Raw genomic sequence first — 19324 nt, 5'->3', positions numbered from 1 at the left:
AGGTCCAAGTTCCAATCTTAACATGGTATCAGAGCCCGGGTTCTACCATTATGTGTTGGACTGTCTATAATTAGGCCACTCGTTCTGCCCATAATTGGGTCATTTGTAAACTTCATGCTCCAAATGTTCATTTTTGTGCGTGAGAGGGGTGTGTTAATTGTCACACATCGGTAGGATAGATAACCTGTGAGTTGTATATATTGGCTTGGATAATCCTCCGCTCTTGAGTTAGCTTTTGGAGATGAGTTAAATCCAAGTTCCAATCTTAACAGATACCTGTGAGTTGTATATATTGGCTTGGATAATCCTCCGCTCTTGAGTTAGCTTTTGGAGATGAGTTAAGTCCAAGTTCCAATCTTAACAGATACCACGAGGATGGTTACTGGCTAACCAAATCTTTTTGCTCCTAATCCAAAATATAGACAAGTTGATGGTCAAGTAAACATGCTAAGAAATTATTGGCCAGTGAAAAATGTGTTTCAAGTAAATTGATGGTGAAAAATGTGTTTCAAACATGCTAAGAAATTGGGCAAAAATTTGTGTGAGACGGTCTCACGGGTCGTATTTGTGAGATGGATCTCTTATTTGGGTCATTTATGAAAAAGTATTACTTTTTATGCTAAGAGTATTACTTTTTATTGTGAATATGGGTAATGTCGATCCGTCTCACATATTAAGATCCGTGAGACGATTTCACATGAGACCGACTCAAGAAATTGATGGTCAAGTAAACATGCTAATAAATCTCGATATATAACAAAGATATGATTTATGATTCAATAAGATTTCATAAATAAAATTTAAATAATATATTTATTATCTTGTTTTTATCAAATAATCTATTTAAATTATATTTATTTTGATTTAAATATTTTTAAAAAAATTCAATTTATATTAATTTTTAAAAAATATCATTGCTTTGACCTTTCTGTAAAATGTCATGATAACTGGAACGGTGACTTTCGTGACGATCTCCGCGACCACGACCGCGAACCATAGATGTGTCACCTCCGATTTAATCATTCGCTATAATATCTCCACCAAGTGTCTGAATTAGAAAACTAATTTATAAAAATGAGGAAATCTGGAAAACTAATTTATCATAAAATGAATTTAAAATTAAAATTAATAGAAGATTCTAGTAACATTGTACTATTAAGTTACATTATTTCTTGATCTTTTTATATATGTAGTACCAATATATAGTCCATATTTTGGGTGGGGTACTTTTGAAAATATATACAATTGTTATGTAAATTTAATCATTCGTTCGGATCCGAGAAATACAGAACGGAAAAAAAAAAAATCAATTATGGGTTCGACTGTCGGGGGATTACTTCAATGTGATTCATTTACGCTGCAATGATCATATTTTGTCAAACAATCCAAGCTTCCGAATCTATCTAATTGCAATTCTATAAAAAGAAACTGTAAAAACCAAATTCTAGAGGGGGAAAAGGAACCAACTAGCTTGCTATCGTAAATGATCCTCCCCTTGTGATGTTAGCGGCAAGGGTGTCGACACAGGGTGGTTCTTTTGGCCCGTAGAGGCTACTGTGATCGGCGAGATAGAAGATCGCAGCGTTTCTGGTCCTTCGATAGCTATTCTCTTGCATAATGCATCGCAATTGCTGATGACTTCGGTTAATCTGCCTTTCAACTCTCCAAGTTCTACTTGCAAGGCATGAACTGTGTGATGTTTGAATAAAATTATGATAACCGTGATAATTACTGCGGAGGCTCCACAGCGCATAAAGTATTACAAAAACTTGATTACGATCTTGCTATAAAGATTTTTTTATCATAAAAAGTATGACATGATAAAATGGAAGTTTCTTCCGTAATGCCACTATTTTAGATCATCAGATTTTATGCGGTACGCAGGCGTCCGCTGGAACTAAAAATATGTTTATTTATGCTTCCTCTATGCTTTAAGAATTGTATGAAAACCATGTGGCTGTCAGCTTATGGATTTTACATTGCATTTGTAAGCTACAATTCTCATATCTACTAATTACCCACACACACACCGAAGTAGTCAAGAAATATCTTTTTTAATCAACCACGCCAACAATTTCCATTGCTTTAGATGAGTGGATTAGGTACCTTCAGAAAGATTATGAGAGGTAGTCTTCATTGCTGATACCGAGTAATTAAAACGTTTGAGAAGCTTAACTGCCAAAGCATCTGCAACTTCTATCTTGTTTTCAATATCTTCCTGTCGAAAAGAAAAGAAAAGAAAATAACTACTTTCGAACAATTGAACTCATCAAACTTTTTCCAACAAAAAAATTATAAGCGAACTAAACATGTTTCCGATTCCAAAGATATGACATGGATGCAGATAAGCAAGAAACCAATTAAGACATTTAAATCCGCAAGCTTCGCTGGCAATTGATTAGCGGGTACCCAAGTTCTCACAGAATCAAAGCCAAATCAGAAGTATGGTCGAGCAACTGAGATATGGCACAAACCCAATCAGGGGAATGAAGCTCCAGATTCTAACATGCTGCATGCATCTTGGACATATGCTGTATTCGCCAACTTCTAAATTTTTTTTCAATTTTTGATATGGTTTTCTTACATAATTATAAGTGGAGCCACAATGAAGAACAATGAACATTTAAGAATCACAACAGATACATCAATGGAATATTTGCAGCGACCTGTTCCAACCTGTCTTTTACTAATATTGTCTGCCTTCTTTTCTTGCCAATCCCGATACATTGAGAAGAGCTCCAGTAGCACATTAGGATTTACAATACCTAGTTCAAAAATAACATAAAAACAAAAAGATTGGCAATTAATTAGACCATTTGGATTTAAAAATCACAAGAAAGTAACGAGACTGTAAAAGAAACTAACAATGTTATAGAATGCCTTTGTCAAACAAAAGGTACAACTCAGACTTTCTATTGAACTGCAATATAGAATTTCAAAATTATATTATTACGAAGCTTCCAAAATACAACAGGATACCATTTAATTGTAGTACCAACTTCTAGATTAACATAAGAAGTGAAATTCTATACAGCATTCCACCAAGGGTAACTGCTAAACTCCATAATGGAATGTAATCTGCTAGCTTGTGAATAACCAATAGAGGACAGCAGTTACAGGGGTTATTGCTTGTAGATAATCGTATGGTGGATAAATATTGCAATGATAGTTGATAAATGATATATACACGCATGTGTGCGTAAATCGCGTGAGGATTTTGAAAAGCTTCCATTTTCTTACTTAATGTTAAAGATCATAAATTTGGTAGCTAAAACCTTCACCGCAATGATAATTCAAGCCAAATTAAATCATGATATGAGATATGAATGCACCGCCAGGTGCTGCCTCCTTGTGAACTGTTGATAGGCAATAATAATACCATCTCATGAGACTCTACATGAAACCTTGAGGAATTAAGCAACTCTTCATGTCAGTTGTGTCACTAGACTTTGCAAAGTTGTCGAAGCAGCGCTTAATATTGCAGACTGTTTAAAGAGAAGGTTAAGCGCTAAAGTGAAACATGATTGAATGACATCATTAGCACCAATAACGGAATCATTATGCCTTTAAACTGAAGTTAAGAGCGTATTTAACGTGAAAAAACCTCCTGATGTGGAGTTGAGCTCTAACTTTCTGCTAGTGTTTGCAGCCAAAATTATGTATTCTCGAATTCAACCAAGTGCTTTAATGCTCGAATGTGGAGTTTAAAACTAATATACTAAAAAAAACCAAGCTTAAATAGAAACCGCCATTGCCATCACTTCTTGCCGTAATCAACAAAGTTTTAGAAAGCCATATTTAAGATGGAATTCACGAGTTATTTGGGGACGGAATTGAAGATATCACTCTTGTCAAACTTTTTAGCATTCTTTCACTTCCTAGAAAGTAAGTTCCACTTAACGTTACATAAGTTTAATGTACGAGTTTCCTGCTAATTATATCAATTTCTTGCCTACCCATTCCGGTTTGTTTCAAGTTTTTTCTTCTGCCATTCGCGTGCAGACGTAAACAGAAAACAATTAATAATGTTGAAAACAAAGTCCGGGCGACAAAATAAAAAACAAAAGCAGACACAAAAATCAAGTAGAAAAATAAAAAGATAATAAAGAGGCACACCCGAAGTGGAAGAAGAAGATGGTTTCCTCACAAGGATATCTGTCAAACTACTCTCCCCCGGAGGAGCTGACGTCAGTATTGGCGCCGTCTGTTACAATCACCCCCACCCAAATAGAAAGAGATAATCATTAACCATACATTCATGAAGTTAATACGTCCTGACATAGGTTTGATTTTTAAAGGGCTCACGATTTTTAGGGATTCCAGCTTCTCCAAGATTGGGTCCCTGACCTCCGTACGCTCCGAGACAGTGGTGATCTCATCATCCAGATTCTTCCCCTGCACATGCATAATGAGAAAAATCATTGCAACAATCACCGCATAAGGAGATGATTGGCGGAATAATGACGAGAAATTTTTAGCATTGGGGACAGTAATTGAGATTAGGGCTTCGTAGTTGAGGAATTAAACAGAAACACACATTAAAGTTGAAGAATCTACCTGAGAGCTGGTGAGAGTTGATTCGGAACCGCCCATCGAGATTCGAAGAAATAATTCAGCTGATCAAAGAATCACAAGTACCAGTACTTGTAGCCCAATTTTATTTACTTTGAGGTTTTTTGTAATACCTAAATGTACCGGGTAAATCTCATTTTGGTCCTCAATATTTAAAGAAATTATTAATCCAGTCATCTTTCTTTAGTAGTCTGAAATAGTCCTTTCCTATTTTAGACATTTGACTATTTTAGTTTGAATTTTTTTTTTATCATCTAATTTTATTTTTTTTATAAACTTTCCTAATTCATCGTGTTTTCGTAAAATAAATTAAACATTATATATTTTGGCCAAAATATCGTTAGATTTTGGATTTTAGAGATTATTCCTCACAGCTTAACCATACAATTGTAACAGATGGTTCTTCTCACAAATTTCTTCAACTACATCTACCATTAATAAACTTTTGTAGATGATGAAATAACTTTTCTATGTATTAATTGTAGCTAAACATAGAATGAGTGAGTCTCATGTGAGACCGTCTCACGGATTTTAATCTGTGAGACAGGTCAACCCTACTCATATTCACAATAAAAAGTAGTACTCTTAGCATAAAAAATAATAATTTTTCATGGATAACCCAAATAAGATATCTGTCTCACAAATACGACCCGTGAGACCGTCTCACACAAGTTTTTGCCAAATAGTATACACATAAATTGAAAGATAATATTACAAATTTTATTTAAAAAGAAGAATGGTCGATTCATCCAACTTTCTTATGTCTTGATATATATATATATAGAGGTTTTTTTGTGGATTTGAAAAGCAGAGTTCAGACTTGATTGTTAACTTTACGTAATTGATCGTCAGTTGTTGTGAATTATTGCATACAACTAAACTTGTAAAGTGCATTTTTTTTTCTATTATTTATGCCACTATGGGTAATGTTTGAGCGGCCATTATCTTCTACTAATTGAGCGGTTGAATCACATGTTTTTAAAAATTTGTTGGGGAATCTTTTACTTTTTGTGGTTCCAGATGAAAGTGTGTCTTATGTGGTCCTTTACCAGTTAGAATTGTCTCTGCAAGATAACTTTGATAAAATATTGGCCGAAAATATTTCCCAAATTCTGGATCATTCTGGCTTGGGCAGTCTGGGAATATCTTTTTCGCCCATATTCCGATGTGATTCATATTTCAAAATTTATAGCGAGCTTCTTTACTCCCTTAGCAGCTTGCTGTTTGTAGTAGATTCAGTTTCTTTTCAAATTTTTATTCTACAAATCATGTAATTTTTCTTGTCATTATGCTCAACAGGCAAAATCTGCTAACTGGATTCTGATATAATTTGAACAGAAACTTGATTTTATCCATTTCTGTGAAACATACCCATAATCAGCATGCTTTCATAGTGGAAACATCATATTCACTTAGTGCGGCAATAAGGTGCACTTCATCTACCGAAGGATCTTCGAAAAATTTCCGAGCATTGGCGTCCGAGCTCCCGAGCTTCATAAAACAGAAAGTCTCGTGTGAGTCTTTCCCGGCTGGTTCTAGTGCTGAACTGAATAGGTGTATCTCCAGAATGACACATATCGACAAATAGTCTTTATTTGTTCATGTTTAATGAACAGCTTCTTAGATCTATTTTGGTAGTGCAGATATATATGAGAAACTGGGTTTTATGGTATAGACCGAGGCAAGAGCCCAAAATTAATACAATAACTTGAGCTCCTTAAGATATGAAGTGAGTTTCATCCACATTCTTATGTATTTTCTTGATATGTCAAGACGACCTGCGACTAAGTTGATTCATGCTCTAGTTTTTAATGTCTCACAGTTCTGCGATTATAACTGAAATTGAGAAACTATAGACTCATAAATATCAACCTTAGATTTTCCATTGTTTATTTGTGGTTTAAGATTAATATCTCTTTCTTCAATTCCCAATGTGAATGGGTGACTTGATGACTCGATATAAGAATTTGGAGCCTCATATTTTGCAGAGCTGACTCATTTAAAGATTATCTCGACTTAGCATTTGTGCTATGTGTACTCGAATCTCCTGCTCAATGTATAGAACTTTGTATTCGAAAACTCACCTTTTGATAATCTAGTGGTTTCTTGATAGCTTGGATGACATACTTTTGCAATGCAAAAGTTGTGAGTACAAGAGCGATGTCTCAGATTTCATTACATGTTGTTTTCAGTCTTACACTAAGTTATATTATTTTAATGAGATTTAATATTAACATTATCAAAAATATATTTTGACATAAAGCTTGTCATTTTAATGATCTAAACTTCTCGAATTTAGATTCATTTTTTTCAAGAAAGTTTTAAGATGTGCATTATCAACTTTAACATGTAAAAATAATCATCATTTTTCAACAGTTTTTTTTACTACATATTAATTTTTTTGTTGATTTGTCATTGTATGGCATTTGCGTATAAGAATAGTTCACTACAATATCTGTATAGTTGTCTATTTCTGGTATGAGCTTTGTAATAACTGTCGCTCACCATTGATCAATGACATATGGATAATATCAGATCATCTTTATTTTGGAGAGTAACCATATTTGAAATTTTCTTATAAATTGTTTTTAGTTGCCCAAGTCCTTTTTTGTATTCTATGTCCATAATCTTGCAATTTTTTAGCGATGAAATGTAAATCATTTATATCTTTTGCTACATTCTTCATTAACATTCCAGCAAAATTAAAAACCACTCAGAAACTTCGTAGTTATATTTTATCTTCGAGTTTATATAGAAGATTTTGCACTTTTTCCATAATGTATTTCTGTAGAATTATTCATAACTCGTCGATTTCAACTACAAATAATTCTGTATCCTTGTAGCTATAATTGTCTTCTTTTCATGAAGAATCAATCATTAATGTTTACAAACTTTAGAGAAAATATTTAAATGTTTAATATGTGTATCCATGTTTTTAAATCTATATCATGATATTTAACACGTGCATCCATGTTTTTAGATTCTATTATATCATCAATATTGACAAACATAAAATCAATTCAATCTTTAAATGTACCATTCATCTTTTTTTGAAATATCGGATGAGTATTAGCCCATGACATTGGTAATAGTTCTCAAACATAATAACATTGTGTTGTGGAGAAAAATGAGAATTTCTTGATTTTATTCACCCAAATCTGATAGAATCCAGGTTTACAATAAATTAAGAAAAAATTAAGTGTTGTGTATACAACTGATAAAATGATCTATACTATGTATAAAATACTCATCAAACTCCATAATTTTATTAATTTTCTGATAATTAATCAATAATTTGGGTTTTTTTCCTTTTGATTTCACCATTATTTTTTACCAGAAAACATGGATTGTTGTATAGTGACGTTTATGTTTTGATTAAGCATATGTTCAAATGTTCTTTAGAATAATCTGCATATTCTTTTGATCAAATATCTTCGTTGGGATCAAATATTATTTTGGTTACTTTCCCAACATTACAAAAGATGTTCATTGTAATTTTCTTTGATCGATCTCTGGACATCTTTTAAAGATATTTTTTGTCCACGTTTTCCATCTTTATGGTGGAATTTCATTTCCTCTAGTTGGGGTTGTTTTCTCTATTCTTATTTAGACCTATGTTTCCATCTTCTAAATTATGCAAATCTTCTAAAAGATAAATGACTAAATCGAGAATTTCCAAAGAAAAAAGATCGAATTGAAGTTTGTTTAAACATTATTGATTAAATCTAGTTTTTTCCCCAAATATACAATATCAAAATAAATCTATAGAATGTTGTAAATTAGAAATTAGAAAATGTTTAAACACAACAAATCATTAGTAACAAAACATTACAAAATTGATTTTATTCTGCCATCTCAGCCCCATTATCCCAAATTCAAACCACATTGTTAATACAAATCTCTAAACTTTAATGTCATCAAATTTCTAAACCGAAATCAAATAAAATTCCGCAAAAAAAAAAAAATCAGTCCCCATTTTTACCAAGAAAACACACACGTTCCCTGTAATCTTTCCGGATAAGAATGGCACCACTCGATCCAATTCAAACCATTATCAACGACTCAGAGAATCGCCACGTGTACGATTCACAAATCCCCAGCCCAAAGTATCAGTCCTTGTCAATTCAAAGGGACCAATCAGATTTCAGCAACCCACTTCAGAAGGATCGCTCCCCGTTTATATATTCTGGAAGGGAAATTCCCTGCCATTGCAGAAGCTAAAGCGGTTTTCTCAGACTTCCATATTTTTCCGTTCCAGCTCTTGAAACCGCATTCCGGCGCGATGTTGGCCACCGCAGAAGCCACGAAGCCAAAGGCGGAGAAGAAGACTCCGGCCGTGAAAGAGAAAAAACCCAAGGCGGCTAAAACTTCTTCTCACCCTCCATACTTCGAGGTATGATGATAATATATATCTCCATATTTGAATTTTTTTTGTGATTCATGCCATTGGAGTTGGAATTCTGAGTATGGGTTTCGATTTTATATGCAGATGATCAAGGAGGCTTTGTTAGCATTGAATGAGAAGGGTGGATCGAGTCCCTACGCAATCGCAAAGTACATGGAAGAGAAGCACAAATCTGTTCTACCGGCGAATTTCAGGAAAATTCTAGGCCTTCAGTTGAAGAACTCCACTCTGAAAGGAAAGCTCATCAAAATCAAGGCTTCATTCAAGCTATCCGACGCCGGAAAGAAGAATAACCCCAAGCCCGCCGCCAAGAAACCTGCCGCTGTTAGCAAGAAAGCCGCCGCCGCCACAAAGGCCACCGCAAAGAAACCTAAAGCAGCACCAGCAGCAAAGAAAGCCACAGTTACCTCCGTGGGTACAAAAAGGAAAGCGGTGACGAAGAAAGCGGAGGGTGTGAAGAAGGTGGCTCCGAAGAAGGCAGCTGCAGCCAAGCCGAAGCAACCGAAGAGCATTAAATCGCCGGCTGCAAAGAAAACCAAGAGGGTTAAAGCTTAGGCGCTGTGAATGATCGATATAATAGTAAATTTGTAGGTTTATGAATAGGGATCACGATCATGATGGGATGTTTTCTGGTTTTAAATTTTAATGTATTTTTTTTAAACGATATCTAGTTTCAACTTTGGTTTGGAAAAATTTCATCTAACTTATTTTTTGCATCTATAATTAATTAAGATTTGAGAAAACAATATTTAAACTAAAAATAATAATAATTTTGAATTAGTTCTTGTAAAAATGGGTTTGCATTTCCTGGAGATATTGTTTCTTCTCTAGGGACGAAGCTTAGTTAATAAATGCCGACGCAAGATTACATTGTTTCAAATCCAATGGACACGCAGCTTTCTCAGTAATGGCAATAAGCAGCGCAATTCACCCCACACTCGCAAAAGACTACCCAGCTCCTTCTTTCCCATCAAGCCCAAGCGGATATTTCGATGCTGGCCTTAGGGCACAGCCCTAACCCATTGGGAAGATGACACGTGGCACTTGGTTTTTTTAAAAAAAATCAGCTAATCGACTTTGAAAAATTGACTCTTCTTTGACCATGGTTAAACATTGAACCCTTTCTTTCTTTTTTTAAAAAAAAGAAAACAGCTCAACAGAGCATCTCAAATTCCCGTCAAAAATTTCTAAAAGCTATTTTCCCTCTTCTTTCAGGTTTTGCCATCTCCATTGTTAAAATTCATTCCATACCTCCACCAAAAAGCCAGCGGTGCTGCTAAGCACCGGCGTACATCGTCCAGAGCACTAGGTTGAAGATACAAACTTTTTCAAGGATTAAGTTGGTAGATTTCCCGTTGAAGGGAAATGTGTGTTTTGTGATATATTTTGGAATTTCTGTTTGCTTTTGAAGTGATTTTTAGGTACATTACAATAATTTCAAGTTTCAACTTTTGTGATATATTTGGGAATTTCTGTTTGCAGTGATAGAAATTGGGGAAAACTTTCTTTACGATGGTTTTTGGTAAATTTTATTTGGTTTCAGAGTTTTAGATGTTAACTATAAGTTTATATTGTAATTTGGACGAAATCACTGATAAACTAACTCATATTTCTTATTTGGCATACGATGCTCTTTGGTACTACTAATATTTTTTTTGTTATTGTCTCATAGAATTTACTGGAGTATTGTTGTTGTTGTTCCTGAGTTCATCACAAGATTAGATCCTGGTCCATCTGTGGTTGCTACACATCTACATACATCCCATTGACTGAACCGAGACCTGAAACACGACGAATGGATCTGAATTGCGATGGTAGATATATTGACTCTTGTAATATTTTTCCATAGTTATAAATTTCCTTTTATAATATAACCAAATACTATCCAAACTGATTTTTTGTTCTTATAAACTTTGTGGTAGATAATGTTGAAGAGGTTGGAGTTTCAAATTTGGAATCTGTGATACATAGAGATGTTGAGGTACTATCTACAAATTCTATTGTAGATCAATTGGAGAGTAAACTATTTGTTGGTGAAGTGGTGAAAAGTGTTGAAGATGCTTATATACTATATTGTAATTATGGTAATGCAAAAGGTTTTAGTGTTAAAAAAGGTGATCAACGCTACTTTCCTGGCACTAACGAACTTCAAGCTAAAGAGTTTGAATGTTCTTGTGAGGGTTAGTAAAGATGAAAAACGTTCTAATGCGCAAATACCTGTTTACTTGAAGCCGACAAGTAGAAGTAAATGTAAAGCGAAGCTCAGAATAACTAGGCAACGTGGTGGAGAATGGACGGTCGGTAGATTTGTCATGGAACATAATCACGAAATGCTTGCGGTTGATCAAAGACATTTGTTGAGATCATCACGCAATATTTCATATGCTCAAAAATCTATTTTGGAGTCCATGGTAAATTCTGGGATAACAGTGTCTAATGCTGTCTCTTATATGATAAATGAAGCACAAGGACCACAGAATTTGAGCTTTATTCGAAAAGATGCATATGATCATCTTGGTCGCATAAAAAAACAAACGAAAGTTGAGAACGGAGATGCTTCTGCATTACTTCATCATTTCATAAACAAGTCAAATAAAGAGTCAAATTTTTATTGGAATGTGCAATTAGATGATGACAATAGAGTCATGAACTTCTTCCTTAGGGATTCCAGATGTGAAGTTGATTATGAGTTTTTTGGTGATATATTATCAGTTGACACGACTTATCGCACAAATCGGTACAATTTGATATGTGCTCCTTTCGTTGGAATTAATCAGCACAGACAAAATGTTCTGTTTGGCTTGGCATTTATGTCAGATGAAACCGAGAGTTCATTTGAATGGTTGTTCAAAACTTTTCTTGATTCTATGAATGGGAAACAACCTGAAACAATTTTTACAGATCAATGCCAAGCAATGATGAATGCAATTGAAACAATTTTTCCACATTCACACCATCGGTTATGTCAATGGCACATAAACCAAAATGCTCCATCACACTTTGGTAGTTTGAATGGTGATTCTAGTTTTAAAAGATTGTGGAATAAATGCATGACTCATTGTGAATCTGAAGAAGAATTTGAATCCACATGGAGTACTATGATTGATAAATACGATCTGAGTGGCCACAAATAGTTAAATGGTATGTACACATTGAGATACAAATGGGCTACTGCGTTTAGCAATCACAAGTTTAGTGCCGGGCTATTGGCAACTTCTAGAAGCGAGGTGACAAATGCTGTGTTGAAGAGATCAAGTAACAGTGCAATTTCATTGTATGATTTTGTGGTTAATTACGAAAAAATCCAACAAAGTTGGCGAGAGAAAGAGAAGGCCGAAGATACGCGTTGTCATCACAAGAACGCCCCGACAATGTTGAAAAACAATCCAATGTTGAATTCTGCAGCTGATGTTTATACACTCACCGTGTACAAGCTATTCGAGTTAGAGTTTATTAATTCTTTGAATATGCGGTTTATTGAGATGCCTTTGGATTTCAGTGCGGTTATCCTCTATTTTAAAGTGAAATCTCATGATGAGAACTCAAGGGTTCGGCACGTGCTATTTAATAAGGAGACTACTGAAGTAAATTGCAGTTGTCAGAAATTCGAGTCAATGGGAATATTGTGCAAACACATTTTGATGGTCTTCAATTTTATGAATGTGAATTATATTCCCAAACCCTACTTGAAGAACCGCTGGATGAAAAATGCAAAAAATAGAGTTTTGGTGGATGATTTTTGTCAGCAAGAAAGTGGAAGTGGCCAGGAATCTGAGATGGTTTTTGTAAACCAACTTATGAGATCGACATATAATCTTACAATGCGATGTAAATCTAATGGAGATGCAAGAAAGAAATTGACAGAAATTGTTGAAGGTGCGAGAGAACAAATAGATGAGTTCTTCGAAAAACTTAAGTTGGATGAAAACGGGATTCAGGAAGAAAACATGGTAGATGAAATGGTTGTACGTAATCCTCCTCAAGTCAAGTCAAGAGGAATTACAAATAAAAACATACAACGTCATTGGGATGATAAAAGTAAGAAAAGAAAAGGAAAAGGAAAAGTAGACAGTTCAAGTAAGTCGTAATTTTTTTTGTTAATTGTTAATTGTTAATAGTTATTTCAATCTTTAATAACTTTTTCTCATTTTTTGATGGAGGAGATGCAAGATGTGGCAAAAGAAAAGGACAAAGCTCACAGACTTCCCAATGCATGAATAGCCAACAAGTAGATCATGCCCAACAACTACAAAATCCTAATGTCCCACCATCATGGACATCTCAATTTGAAGTCAATCAATTTGAGTGGCATGGATTTATCTGTAAGTTTCCGCATCTGTTGCCTTGCATTATACTTGGTTTTTCTTTGTTATTAGTCTTCTGGTTGTGCGCTAATGATTGATTTGTTTTGTTTATTATGCCTATCTTATATCATGCAGAGGTAGATAAACCCGAAGACAACAAAGCTGATGGACTGTTGTAATCACCCTCATTTTGAATAGCTTGATATGGACTGTTGTAATAGCTTGATAACTCCGTAGGGTCGTGTGTTGGTAGTGCTTTTGTTGGTAGTGTTGGTAGTGCTTTCCCTTTGTGTTGGTAGTGCTTTTGTTGCTTAAACGCTACACAAAACAGATATGGTGTATGCTTCGCTTCCATTTTTTGTGATAGTCCCAATTTTCATCAATGTTTCTTGGTTTGTTGCTTGCACTGTGATACTATGTTCTGGTCTGCCACAGCAATGGTGGAAACAGCGTCCAGAATTAGTAGTGTCTGGTTTGTTGCAGATAGTGTCTGGTTTGTTGCATTTACAAGTAACTGTCTGCTGCATCGAAAAGGAAACAGCGTCCAGAATTAGTAGTTAAAGTCATCTTGTAAAGCAGCCAAGTGTTTGCTGTTGATTTTCTATGTATTCAGCCACTTATTTTTCCCTCACTTGCTGATAATGACTTTATTCAACATCCAATTCTAGTTCATCAGTCTGCGTCTTCACTTTCTGGACCATCTTTACAAAGCATTCTCTGTTTCTGAGTTCAATTCTTTCTTGTGCTCTTTTGACATGGTAACTTGAATTCAAATAAGTAATCATAAAACACAAATCATTTTTCCAAAAACTCGTTGATTAATAGAAATCAATGCAAGGAGGTGGTGTCATTTTTTACGACTAGAAGACATCGGCGATAGAATTGGTCTATCACAAAATCTCGTAGACGAGTCAATGTCACCAACAATAAGTAAATGAGATCTAGCATAACTGTTGTCAACAAACTTCAAAACAAAAATCTGCTTGGGGAAGTTTGCTATGGATTTTTTTTGCTCCATTACAAAATTGAAGAAGGATACCATGACAAGACACAATCTTGATGAGAGTCACGAAAACCAACATTATGCTCCATTACCCAACAGCAAAACACAAAGCACATTCACGAAAACCATGCTGCCTAAGAGTCCCATGACAAAACAAAACAAGATGCTGCTTTACAAAAGTCATTAATCCACTAATCTTACATGACGAAACAAAATAATTAAAAAAGATTCATTGTAATAATACAAATACTACTTTTAATCTTCTTTAACACGAAGAGATTTCAATTGTCGTTCTATCTCTTCAAATATTTGTGCAGCCTTCAAGCATTGCTCCCGTTGATCACGTGCTAACTCTACCTGGACATCTATTAGTTTAGCTAGTTTCTCATATTGGTCGGCAGATGTGTTGCAACTTGAAGCTGTAGTAGAACTTGAAGCGGGCGCTGAAGCGGACCTTGAACTCGATCTCGAACAAGATTGTTTTTCCTTGTACGTCGTAAATGCTTCTACTGCTTCTTCATTAGTTTTATAAGACTTGTGTACAGCTCCACTAAATTTGTTGACTTGCATATGCGTTTCTTCCCAAGACGTATATACGCCGGGATTGCGTCCAACAAACACAACATATGTTTTGCCTTATAGTTACACAAAATTTCCAAAAAAAAAATAATTAGTTTACTAAATGCAATAAATAAAACAAAAAATAGCAACTTCAAATTAAACGGCTCACCATTTTAGCACTATGAAGTCAGCAGATGCTGAGAAGGTCCAATAGTCCAAGTCTTTACTGAATTAGAACAGCCAGTAGAAGCCAAACCTATTTCAGCAGTACCACCACACTAATAAAACTCTTGTTCAATTCCTAATATTTCTCCACAATCCAACCTATTAGTGTTGATTTTAGAACTACATTATACTGTTCAAACCGTTTTTACTACAACAGAACTCATTCTTGTAAGGTTACGAAAATGATTAATGTAAAGGAAGTTGATCCAAAATGAAGCAATACTTGAAATGAAGTTAAACAATCATTGAACATTGCCTCTTTTGGAGCAGGGCTGTTATATCAAGGAATAAAAATGATTTACGAATATTATACAACTAATGAGTGACATAAAAGATTTTGTAGAGAACAATTTAAAGCATTGCCATAGTGGAGTACAAAAATCCACGCAAGTTTGCAATACAAGTGAGAACCAAAAAGTGACATTAAATTTAAGACGATATAAAAACAAAAAACCAAGAGATATAAGTTCTAGTCCAAAGATTTCTGAAATATAAAGACAATAACTAAATATAAGTTCTAGTCCAAAGATTTCTGAAATATAAAGACAATAACTAAATATAAGTTCTAGTCCAAAGATTTCTGAAAGTATCATCCGAATCTGATTGATCAAATGCCTAAGATATTATCAAATGGAAAACACAAAAAGCATAACCAACTATACAACAAATGTCTCTACCATTTAATTACAAAATATTTCAAGTCCTCATACTAGGCCATGAAATCGTGCAAGAATCGAAGGTTCAGTGCTCGACAAGTTCATGAGTTACTACTACTGATTAAAACAACAAATATGCAAAAGTTGACAACAGATGGTCAATTTTTTTCATCAAACCTACAAACCAACCAAAGTTCATGAGTTACTACTACCGATTAAAACAACAAATATGCAAAAGTTGACAGCAGATGGTCATTTTTTTTCAGCAAACCTCCAAACCAACCAATGAACGCAGGTAGCTTTTCGGAGGTAGCGACTTTTCGGCGGTGGCGGAGTGGTGACGACAGTCGTGGTGGTGAGAGGCAGCTTTTCAAAGGTGAAGATTATTGGGGAAATGAATTGGGGAAATGCTCTGTTGACCTATTTTCTTTTTTTATTGAAAAAACGTTGAAAGGGTTCAATGTTTAACCATGGTCAAAGAAGAGTCAATTTTTCAAAGTCGATTAGCTGATTTTTTTTTTTAAAAACCAAGTGCCACGTGTCATCTTCCCAATGGGTTAGGGCTGTGCCCTAAGGCCAGCATCGAATTAACCAGCCTGCATCCCAAAGACTGGATTTGTATCTCCCAATTGATGGAAGCAAATCATCTTTCTGCGCGACCAAAAGCATGGACAATAAATGCAAGAGAAATTAAATTAATGTCAACTCACAACAGCACTTGAATTATGGGAAAAAAAAAGAAGAAGAAATTAAGTCTTACCAGTTGAAAACCATGTTTTGACCGATGGAGACACCCATACTTGCAGACCACATTTCAACATCCTATGGAGTTAGCTCCATCATAACTTAGCCTGAGAGTTATCTTGAACTTTCCGATACAATTTTATGGATAACTCGAATTCACACTACTATAACCTCGTTCCTTTTTAATATTGTTTCTCTCCATCAAGATCCTGATTTCATCAGCATCATTCCATCTTCCAGCATCGGCATACATGTTGTATAGCAAGACATAGGGCCCAGAGCTTTCTGGTTCAAGTTTCATTAATGCTTCAGCCGCTACTCTTGCGAACTCGACATTATTGTGCACACGACAAGCACCCAACAAGGCCCCCCACACAGCCTTGTCTGGCTGAAGATTCATCCAGTTAATAATATCCATGGCCTCCTCAACCTGTCCATGCCTGCCAATAACATCCACAAGGGAGGCATAGTGTTCCACTCTACGTTCAATACCAAAATCTTGAACCATGGATTTAAAATATGACTTGCCTTGTTCCACTAGGCCAGCATGAGCACATGCATTCAAAACCGATATAAACGTGATATAAGTTGGCCGTACTTTCAACAACTTCATTGACTCGAAAAGTTCGATGGCCTCCTCAGCGAATCCATGAGATGCATATCCTCCAATCATGGCGTTCCAAGAGATTACATTCCTCTGAAATTCAATCTCGTTGAAAACCTTCTTTGCTTCAAATATTGCCCCACATCTTGCATACATGGTAATCAAAGAGTTATTCAACGGTACGTCGGGTATGACAAATTTTGTTACCAGCTGATGAATCTGGATTCCAAGTGTTTGAGCAACAGATTCCGCACAAACACTAAGAAGAGAAGAGAGAGTGAATCGATCAGGTTTCTCTCCTGCAGACTGCATCTGAACAAAATGATCAATTGCTTCTTTGTAATCTGCATTTTTCTCGAATCCAGCTATTATGGTATTCCAAGAAACCTTGTTTTTGTTAGGCATTCTCTCAAAGAAATCAAGAGCGAGCTCCATCTTTCCTAGCTGAGCGAAACCCGATAATATTGAATTCCATGATAATGCATCAGGAGCTGGCATCTTAGAGAAGAGATCTGTAGCCTCTTCCATGGCCGAAACATGAACATATCCACTAATCATCGTGTTCCATGTAAAAGTATCTCGGTCTTCCATCTGATCGAATAAGTCCTTGGCACGCGTCATATCCCCTGCTTTCACATAACACATGATCATTGAGTTCCATGACACTACATTCTTTCCAAACCTCGCATGTCTCCCATTCTCCTTGCTACTACAAGGAGGTATCAGGTTAAAAAGAAAAAGAGCATCCCCCACCCTTCCTTTCTGACCATATCCTGCAATTAAAGTATTATAAGCATGAACCAAGTCTTTTTTCTCATCGCCTATTTCTTCATATCCAATTAAAACTTTTGCTGCCTCGTCCAATTCATCGTTCTGAATCAAGCCAGACACAAATGCACTCAGAGACGCAGCATCTCGCTTCGGCATTCTCTTAAATAAATCAGTAGCGCTCTCAACATCGCCATTATTCAAAAACCCCGTGATCATTGCATTCCAAGAAACCACATTCTTCTCCGGCATACTATTGAACAGCATCAGAGCATCATCCATCCTACCATTCTTTGCGTACCCACTAATCATAGTGTTCCAAGAAACGGAATCCCTCGCAGGCATTTCATCAAACAAGAGCCTACCTTCATCTACATAGCCCCTTCTGTAACATGACATGTACCCTGAAATCATCAAATTCCATGAGATAACGTCCCTTTCCGGCATTGCATCAAAAAATTTCCGCGCTCTCGCAATATCCCGATTTTGAACATACCCAGTGAGCATGGAGTTCCAAGTCACTGTGTTTCTCTGAGGTAATTTATCAAACAACATTCTTGCATCTTGGATCTTGCCGCTTTGGATCATCTGCGTGATTTTCTTATTCTCTTTTAAAAGTTGTGGAGGGAAACGAGAGGGGTTGGTTTTTTGTGTTGAGAATACTCGATCGGTACTAAATCGCCACCATTGCACGGTCCGGAAGTTGAATATTTGCGAAAACGAAGACGAAGAACAGGTCAAATTTCCCAACCCCATGAAATTGCATGCCTCGAACAATGAAATATTATCTACTTAAAAATATGGAGATGTTTAACAAACATATTAAATATATATTTTTATATTGTTTGGTTACAAAAATTATTTTAAAAAATAATTTATTTAAGTATTTTTTAAAAGTCGAAAGTTTATGCCATTTCGGCTTCTATACTTTATAAAAACTTATTTTGAAAAGTTAAAACCATTAATTGAATTCAAAAAAAAATATTTAATATACTATTTTTAATTTTAGCATAAAGATTTCTTAACGATAAATTTAAGACAAAAACTTGTGTGAGACGTTCTCACGGGTTATATTTTATGAGACATATCTCTTATTCAGGTTATCCATGAAAAAATATTACTTTTTATACTATGAGTATTACTTTTTATTGCGACTATCGGTAGAGTTGACATGTCTCACAAATTAAGATTCGTGAGAACGTCTCATAAGAGACCTACTCTAAATTTAAATGTAAATATTCTTTTTTAAAAAAATAACTATAGATTTATTTTTAATATTGTGTACATTCATGAAATGAGGTACGCATTTTGCCATGAAATTTCATTCCAAAAATAATAATGTGCAATCACAAATATGAAAGTGATGTAGACATAAAATGATGACATGCAGTACATTCAAATTCATGGAAATATTTTTTTACAAAATGGAAGGGAAAAATTCTTTTTATGGGAAAAATATATTAATATTGCTATTTTCATTCG

General features: G+C 35.1%; 4 protein-coding genes across 6 annotated transcripts; 2 read left to right on the top strand and 2 right to left on the bottom strand.

Annotated features, from left to right (window-relative positions):
* Positions 1–1333: 1333 nt before the first annotated feature.
* On the bottom strand, positions 1334–4650 carry LOC140841736 (uncharacterized). 2 transcript variants are annotated; one of them, XM_073209384.1, is made up of 6 exons: positions 4558–4650; positions 4306–4395; positions 4117–4204; positions 2677–2765; positions 2107–2218; positions 1334–1689 (listed from the first exon to the last, which is right to left on the bottom strand). In XM_073209384.1, the coding sequence occupies exons 1-6, from the start codon at positions 4591–4593 to the stop codon at positions 1475–1477; spliced, it is 630 nt and encodes a 209-aa protein (XP_073065485.1). In that variant the 5' UTR covers positions 4594–4650; the 3' UTR covers positions 1334–1474. The 2 variants fall into 2 exon arrangements, with proteins under 2 accessions (XP_073065485.1, XP_073065486.1); XM_073209385.1 differs by having other exon boundaries at positions 1334–1671.
* Positions 4651–8603: 3953 nt separating this feature from the next.
* LOC140841735 (histone H1) lies at positions 8604–9627 on the top strand. Its single transcript, XM_073209383.1, has 2 exons — positions 8604–8965; positions 9062–9627. Exons 1-2 carry the CDS (start codon positions 8855–8857, stop codon positions 9530–9532), a joined length of 582 nt encoding a protein of 193 aa, XP_073065484.1. The 5' UTR covers positions 8604–8854; the 3' UTR covers positions 9533–9627.
* A 257-nt stretch (positions 9628–9884) lies between these two features.
* Positions 9885–12111, top strand: LOC140840902 (protein FAR1-RELATED SEQUENCE 5-like). The gene is made up of 4 exons (XM_073208054.1): positions 9885–9983; positions 10193–10286; positions 10900–10958; positions 11074–12111. Exons 1-4 carry the CDS (start codon positions 9885–9887, stop codon positions 12109–12111), a joined length of 1290 nt encoding a protein of 429 aa, XP_073064155.1.
* A 4208-nt stretch (positions 12112–16319) lies between these two features.
* LOC140841733 (pentatricopeptide repeat-containing protein At1g62260, mitochondrial) lies at positions 16320–18622 on the bottom strand. Of its 2 annotated transcripts, none has more exons than XM_073209381.1 (2): positions 16487–18622; positions 16320–16377 (listed from the first exon to the last, which is right to left on the bottom strand). In XM_073209381.1, exon 1 carries the CDS (start codon positions 18596–18598, stop codon positions 16610–16612), a length of 1989 nt encoding a protein of 662 aa, XP_073065482.1. In that variant the 5' UTR covers positions 18599–18622; the 3' UTR covers positions 16320–16377; positions 16487–16609. The 2 variants fall into 2 exon arrangements, with proteins under 2 accessions (XP_073065482.1, XP_073065483.1); XM_073209382.1 differs by having other exon boundaries at positions 16326–16373.
* Positions 18623–19324: the final 702 nt, after the last annotated feature.

Source organism: Primulina eburnea, chromosome 9, assembly GCF_022965805.1.
Source record: "Primulina eburnea isolate SZY01 chromosome 9, ASM2296580v1, whole genome shotgun sequence".
In the NCBI taxonomy this organism is placed as follows: domain Eukaryota; kingdom Viridiplantae; phylum Streptophyta; class Magnoliopsida; order Lamiales; family Gesneriaceae; genus Primulina; species Primulina eburnea.
The sequence above is the reverse complement of the archived record's forward strand: the minus strand, read 5'-3'. Positions and strand labels throughout refer to the sequence as shown.